An 8,421-nucleotide genomic window follows, 5' to 3' on the forward strand; every position below is an offset into this window, starting at 1 on the left:
ATGTGCAGAAAACCAAGACACAAACCAGTGATTCATTATCATCCAGAGAACTGCCCAACTTTGTTGCTTTACCGAGGGATATAATTTGGGTTCTGAGAATTATTCTTTAATTTGGCCATAGACAAAGTGAATGTACTATAGTGTCACACCATTTAAAGAAATGTTACACGTAAATATATCTTGTCAATTGACAATATCTAAGATGCATTTTAATACATACTATTTTTAATTCTAGAGCATGCAGCTCTCCCACTCACTCAAAATTTCATATATGGTCAAACTTTGGTTTATTACTTTTTTACCCAAATCAGTGACACAGGTAAGGCTTTTTAAGTTAGAGGCATTCACAATAATCACATGAGTGAAAATTTTTACTAACTTCCTATTGGATATCAAGAAAAAATTATTCCTCCTTTTCATATGGAAAAAAAAAAGATACTTTTGGAGGAATTATGTTAGAAAAATATAGTAGCCCTGAGTAGCATTTAGGAGAAAACAATTCTATGATTGGTTATACAAAGTAGCCTCATTTAAGTTCTTTTACCATTTGGTACCCAGTCTCCAGTCTCCACATGATTGTTTCCCAATCTCCTTACTCAATAGTAGTTTAGTATTCTAGGATTTCTAGAAAGGGGAAAGATGTGCTTACCAAGGATTAGTTCTATACTCCAAAGAATAAAGACTTAAAGTATATTCTATTTTCTTTTCAGAATAGGTATTTTTTTTTCATTATATATTTTTAAACTCATTGTCTCAATATCTACTCCTTGGAAAAACTACTTCAGTATAGATTGAGAAAAAAATAATAATAAAGTCAATACCTATTGTAAAGAAAACCCATGTACAGACAGTTATATTTTTCACTGTTCTATTAAACAGATAGGGAGGTAAAGTGATGAAGTGTTCATTTTAATTTTCTATACAGAGACCTATTACACATAGCGAAACTGAAAACCAAACTAGAGTAAATTGTACACATGCATACCATAGGTACATAATAGAAGACTGAATGTCTGTTTCCTATTCAAGTGTGTTATATACTCAAGTGTCAGTTATTTACTGGGTCTGGTAATTATTGAAGACATTACTGGAGAGTACCTTATTTATTTAATGAAAATTTCTTTTGATCAGAATAATTACTATTTACCAAATAAATTTCATGAAATCAGATTTAGTTTTTAAGTCAAAATACATCATAATTCAAGATTTAAAAGAAAAGATGATTATTGTAAGATGAAGGTGACTATCACAACAACAACACACTTTTTATACACAGGAAAGCTATCTTATATGAATCAATGAACAAGTAAAAATCTGTTTAAAGTATTTGATACCCTTTTTATACTTTTTAATATATGTTTTATAAATGTGATTGTACAAAAATGTCACCAAGAAGAATCTCTCTCAATAAGGTGAGAAATATTTTTAACTTCCTAATACTGCTCTTGTTTCTCCCCCTTATTTCCTTGGAAGCACTTTTAGAGAAGTACACTATAAATTTAAAAAGGGTATGAGCACAATATTTCACATGACATAAAAATAACAAAAATGATGCACATTTGGATATAATTCTGTATTTTGCAAAATCATTTCATACATATTACCTTACCTCATTTGATCCTTGCAAAAATCCTATGAAGTAAGCAAGGCAAATATTGTCATCATCTTTTGACATGAAGAAACTGATATTCTGAAGGTTATGGTGATTCAAATAAGGTCATGTGACTAGTAAGTTGCAGATTCATTGATTATACACAGTGTTATGAATCTTGTTCTCATGCCCTTTTACCTTATCAACCAGATATGGGAAAAGCTCCATGAACTGCATCTCACATAATTATTCAATTATTGCACCTGAAATTATGTTATTTTCAAGTTCATGAGAACACATATATCAGATTTATAGAATGATAAATGAATAAAAAAGTAATTTTTCTAACTTGGAGCAAGACAGGAAGACGGAGTTCATGTATTCCATTTTAACCCTCCAGAAAATGTTTCTGAAAATGATACCAGTAAAAATAAAGGCATACTTTTCTGAAATTGTAAACTCATTATTTTGAATACTTTTAAAAGCTAACATTTCTATAATTCCCTAAGCATATTTTCTTAAACCTTGCAAATGCATTTAAGCATAAGATTATTTAAAAGCAAAGAGGAATACATTTCACCTATAGGAATCCACTTAGCATTTGGTTAAGTATGTCTTTCATTGCATAGATTTGAAAAAATCAACATGCGGTACAAAAACTAAACTTAAAATGGTAGTTTCATTACTTGCAAATGAAATATTGAAGACTGTGCTTACCCGTAACAGTTAATTCAGTAGTTCTTCTCACAACAAAGCCTCCATATTTTAATTCACATGTGTAATTTCCAATGTCATCTTCTCTGACTTCTCTTATAAGCAGGGTATCTCTTTTGAATACAATACTTGGCCTCCATGTTTTTGTCCTACATTCCTACACGAAGAATATAAAACTTTTGTAGTGTATATAGTATTTATGTATTTTTATATGCAATATATAGTATTTATGTTTATATATTATTTATATAGAACTGGAAAATATTCAAAATAACTAAACTAAAAGCTTCTTAAGTTATATTTTGAAGGGCTAAATAGTTTGGAATTACTGCTAAAGACTTTCATGCCTTTTCCACATCTTTGGAAAATCAGGTACCTCAATTTAAAGAGTATTTTAAGCAAAAATTACTTTGTTAACTTCTCAGATTATTGTCTCTAAATCAGATATGTGAAATTTATTATGTATAAGACAAGGAATATTTGTTAAGATTATTCTTGGTATCAGTTTTTAGAAGCAAATACTCCACATTTGATGATTATGAAATTAAACATCTTGATACTAGAACATAAAAAACTAAATGAATACACAGGAAGCAGAAAAAGTAATTCTATAGAGGACGATGCTTATATTTTAATATTTTAAATATTTTAATGTTTCATTTAGAAATAGTTCAATCTCTTTATAGCAAGTGCATTCTATAATCCATAAAAGAAATGGCTAATATTTAAATGAAAGATTCTATCATTCCATAAATATCTATTTTCATTGTGGATGAGTGTACTGAATTATGGTCTCTGAATTAAGCTTTGGATTATAATGACGTTAGCACAGGAGATTTCTGTTTTTGCCCAAACAGAAGTCTATTTCTTCTAGCCAGATTTTTTTTCATGTTCAACTAGCATTATTACAGAGAAGATAGTGGTAAATATAATAAAATATAGCATAAATCATCTCTTTAATCTTTTGAAATTCCTCTCTCTAAGATCATTGATAGTGATCTCTTTGTTAACAAATTCCATTGGTCTTTTCTAAATTCTTATTCACTTTGACCTTGTTTTAATATTTCGGTCTGTTTATCACTCCTATATTCTTGAAACTTCCTGGGCTTCTTTTTTATTTTATTTTACTTCATTAAATCTATTGGGGTGACATTGATTAATAAAATTATATAGATTTCAAGTGTACGATTCAATAACATGTTGTATGTATATTGCATTGTACATTCACTACCCAAAGTCAAATACCCTTCTGTCACCATATAATTGACCCCCTTTACGGTCATCTACCTCTCTCATTCTTCCTTTCCCTCTGTATGGAGGTTCCTCAAAAACAAATAATAGCCAGACTTTAAATCAATGGAATGAGGATAAAATAGCTATAAACCCTTTGACACTATTCAGAGGTAATATTATTTCTAAAAAATGTGTAATTGCCAAATCAAATTGTTACAGGCCATTATTTTGGATATGTGGTTCAAAGCCTTTGTATAATTGAGGGACAATTATTCAATTATTTCAGACCAAAATATATATATTTTACATTTTCATTATTAGTTGCAGGAACTGTGTGATAATCACATAAATTGCACAGTGAATGTATGGAATATATATTTCCTTGACAATTGAAAAATAATCTGAATTGTCACAAGACATTTAAATTCTACATATACTGCATCTCCACCCATCACTCCATGAGTTATTGTCTTTATAGCTTAAGGACTCAGTGATTGGGGTGATGTTGGAAACATGACCAAAGGATCAATGTGAGGCCAGCCATTTAAAAAATTGAGTGAGTGTGTGTGTGTGTGTGTGTGTGTGTGTGTGTGTGTGTGTGTGTTTGTGTGCGTGCACACACATGTATAGTTTCTAAGGTTTCAGCAAATTCTGAGATACTGTTTGAGAAAAGAAAAGGCACATGATGCTTAAGATTAACTTATTAGCAAACAACAAAGAAGTCGCATATCTGGAAGCTGAATGTACACGTATGAGTACTAGAAAAATGTTCATGGATAACTTGGGTCAAACTTCAAAAATACTTTTCCCCTTTGAAGCAATCATCAGGACTTGTTCAGAATCTGTGTGTGGAAAGCAGGCAAACCACACAGAATCAGAATAAGAAATACACAACTTAAAAAGAGAAAAAAATAAAACTATCTACACTGGAACAGAAATTGGTAGGGCTAATATTTGAAGGCTGTTTAACATTTTCTAAGAGAAATTCAAAGGAAAAGTAGAAAATATTTCAACAGTTCCCCTACTGTTCTGAATCCTCCATGCTTATTATCAAAAATCAAACTTAAGTCTTACTCAGAGAAGGGCATAGTTAATTTTGGCAAAATCCTTTAAAAATTGTTCAAGATTTATGGAATATTACTGAGTCAGAAAAAAAAAAAGATGAAATTTGGCCATCTGCAACAACACAGATGGACCTTGAGGGTATTGTGCTGAGTGGAGTATGTTAGACAGAGAAGGAAAATGCCACATGATTTCACTTACATGTGGAATCTAAAGAAGAAAATAAACAAATAAAACAGAAACAAACTCATAGATACAGAGAACATTTTGATGGCTGCCAGATAGGGTTGAAGGGGTAAAAAAGAGGAAAGGATTAAGAAGCACAAACTGGTAGTTGCAAAATAGTCATGGGGATGTAAAGTACAGCATAAGGAATATAGTCGATAATATTGTAATAACTATGTATGGTGTCAGATGGGTACTGGATTTATTGGGGTGATTACTTCATAAATTATATAAATATCGAATCACTATGTTATACATCTGAAACTATTATATGCCAACTGTAATTTAAAAATTAAAAAAAATTTAAAAAAATTATTCAAGATTTGTCTCTTGTTTCATTTCTAACAAGTTTTTAATTCATGAGCAATCAATCACAAGGACTCACAGTTTGTATACTGACAGTGAATCTAGAAATTAAGAGGTTCAGCTTCCTAAATTCTTACTTCCAGTAAGCTGGACAAAGCACATTTTACACTAGAAATCTTTAAATCGAAGATAAAATACTCCAAATGTTCATGGCATATATATTGTATTTTCTTGAGTATGCTCAGTAATGAAAATATCTTTTATGATATAAATAAGCTGAAGAGTATGTTAAAATCTTGAAAATCAGTGAAAGTTAATGACATGATAGAAAGAGTATATTAGATTATTCTGCTTAAGTTTAAAGTTTCTTTTGGTTTTCGAAGTAAAGTTAATCTAATGCTATTTTTATAATGTTATAAATTTTTATCTGATGTTATTTTTTTAAACATGTATGCTTTTACATGGAAAGAATTAGAATATGCACAAAGATACTTCCATTAAACAGAACATTTAAATAAAACTAATGTAACATTTTATCACATAAGCAAATCAATCCTTTCTCTCCTTGTTTAGGAATATTTTGAACTGCTTACTTGAAGAGCTCTGAAATGAATTTTAGTTTTAATTCCTGAAATTATCCTTGCAGATTATAACAAACTTGAAAGCATTTTAGGTATAAACTAGATGTAAATATAAACACAATACAAATATTAACTAGCATTTGTCAATGCCACCGGTTTGAAAACTCAAAATAACCAGCACAACCTGCTGCAGTACTTAGGAAGGCAGAGCTGAACTGTATCACACTCCTTACAATTTTTTATCCAACTTGTCCAAGAATAAGATACACATTAATCTATGCATATGCAATAAAATCATTCACAGTCCATACCTTATACCATAGGATTTCAGGTTCTCTGGTTGGTAATAAAAAATCTTCTATGTCACGGCAGGAAATTTCCTTGCTTTTGCTAAGTTCAGCTTTATCAAAGTACTTCATCTTGGAATTGTAGCAGAGTCCAGTGTCATTTTCACCAACAGTCAGTGAGATGGATACTTTCATACAGTAAGTGGAGTTTCTGAAAAGAAGCAGAATAAATATGGTAGCCTGGTATGAACACAAAGCAAGACAGCAGTGTGTTTACTTTATGAGAGCAGAGAGAAGAGGAAAGGCGAGGGGAGTGGAAAAGTGGGGAGGAAGGGAAGGAAAAGGGGAGAGGTGAGGGAGAGAAGGGAGGGGCAGGGAGGGGGGAAGACAGAGAGAGAGCTAGCAAAAACTCTATTGATTAATTGATGTTATGGCATCATGGCTTATTCCACAGGGCTCTCTCTTGTGACCCAGCTAAACAATGCTTGATTCCGTGAAACCATTTATATATTTTTCATTTGCTGGAAAAATATTTTTTGGTATTATATATGGGTTTAATGTAAAAAGATGCTCAACAGAGATTTTTGCATCTAGAAAAATAAAAGGAATAAAGGAAAATTTAGGTCATGGAAAATGTGAAGCCTGGGTTTATGCTAAAATTAGCAAACTCAACAGAGAAGCAGAAAAATATAAGCGACCTATTAAACATTATAGAAAGACCAGATTAAGGCTGCTCAATTCTTATAGCACTGGTTGTCTTGATAAGCAGAAAGGTTATCAATGAGTCTGGGTAGAAAACAGTCTTGTATAAAACCACTACAGAGTCACTATCTTTACAGACCCATATCCATTTGGCTTGGAACCTGAAGTACAGGTAGTTAGACAGGAGAAACATTCTAATGTATTATGTAAGGGCAACCCTATCCTGATAGACTCTACAGAATCATTTCATTAAATACTGTCTCATTTTACTCCTTGCTGGTTCCTAAATCAGGTTTATAACTTGGAATACACAAGAAAAAAAATTATGTTTAGAGATCTCTTGAAAGTATTAGGACCAAAGGAAGTTTTCTAATAAATTGCACCATTTCCATTTGCTATTTATATCTCTAGACATTCAATGAACACTAATAATATGTCAGGCACAGTGCCAGGCAGTGAGAATAGAAGAATAAAACATCAGATTTAAGATTTTATAGAGACTTTCTTATTTGGTAAACAACCAATGGCTTATTTGCATATTTGGACATCAAAGTCCTGCCTTTGAGTTTCATTGCCTTATTATCTCAGTCATGTGCAACTGAGCCCTCAACCTGTGGGATCCAATGTTAACTCTAGGTATATGGTGTCAGAATTGAACTGAATTGTGAGACATCCACTGGTGTTGCAGAATTGCTTGGTGTGGGAAAAATTCCACACATTTGGTATGAGAAGTATTGAGAGTAGAGAAAAAGAGTTTTCCTTTACAGTCAATTATTCATCTTTATATTGGGCAACAAAGAAAATTTTCACAAAATTAGAATTTAGAATTACTGAATGTAGATTTTTCTAGCTTTGTATAATATGGAGTCTACAAGTAGCTCTAAAATATTTAATAGGTGAAACCATTAACCATTAAACGAAGTCAATTAGTAGCTTGAAAAAAGTCCTGAGAGAATGTATTCAGGGAATTTGCTAGAATGATAAGACATATCCCTGCAAAGATCCAACGATAAAGCAAATCCTGCTCTGTGGGGTCAAACCCTGCAGAACGGCACCTGTAATCATGACCATTCCTCACTGCCCTCAGCCCTGCACCATCCAGAAGAAGTGATATACAAGTAAATAGCTGAAATTCAATGCGATAAATCTTACAATGAGCTATGTACTACCACGGTAGTGCCAAAGAAAGAAACAAAAAGACTTCATAAATTGTGATACCTGGTTAAGAATTTGGCAATTTTCAGAAAGGTTATTTCAGAGTCTAGAATGCACGGAGGCTTGTAGGCATAAAACAACTTGGCATGTTTGAGGGATTTGGCATGGCTGGCGTATAAAGTAGCTATAAAGGAACAGCTGGAACTGAGACTGAAGAGGTGTGCAAGAGCCAGAGTGAAAGTCAGTTAAGCCAGTGTGAAGAGTTTGGACTTTCTGTTGGAAAATGATGAAATTTGGAATTTGAAAAGATTTTTCTGATTGTAGTGAGAAAAATGGATCGGATTGGGAGGAGGACTAAGTGTAGTGAGACAAATTAGAAAACAACTGCATTCATTTGGGGGAAAAAAATGGCAGCTCCAACACAGGCAAAGCCATTGAGATAGAAAGGAGGGATCATGTTCGAGATATATTTAAGATATAGAATCAGTGTGAGTGAAGGAGCAAAGGAAAGAGAAAGGCATACAAAATGATGAAGAATTTTTCTAAGATGAATACATGAAAGGTA

General features: G+C 32.1%; 1 protein-coding gene across 1 annotated transcript in view; it reads right to left on the reverse strand.

Annotated features, from left to right (window-relative positions):
- Positions 1 to 8,421, reverse strand: part of IL1RAPL1 (interleukin 1 receptor accessory protein like 1) — a 1,273,836-nt gene that overhangs the window by 519,515 nt on the left and 745,900 nt on the right. The window contains exons 4-5 of the mRNA XM_011378990.1: positions 6,024 to 6,210; positions 2,309 to 2,462 (exon numbers count right to left, since the gene is read on the reverse strand). Coding sequence (XP_011377292.1) covers positions 2,309 to 2,462; positions 6,024 to 6,210 — 341 coding nt within the window. The remainder of the gene's footprint in view (positions 1 to 2,308; positions 2,463 to 6,023; positions 6,211 to 8,421) is intronic.

Source organism: Pteropus vampyrus, unplaced genomic scaffold, assembly GCF_000151845.1.
Source record: "Pteropus vampyrus isolate Shadow unplaced genomic scaffold, Pvam_2.0 Scaffold351, whole genome shotgun sequence".
Lineage (NCBI taxonomy): Eukaryota > Metazoa > Chordata > Mammalia > Chiroptera > Pteropodidae > Pteropus > Pteropus vampyrus.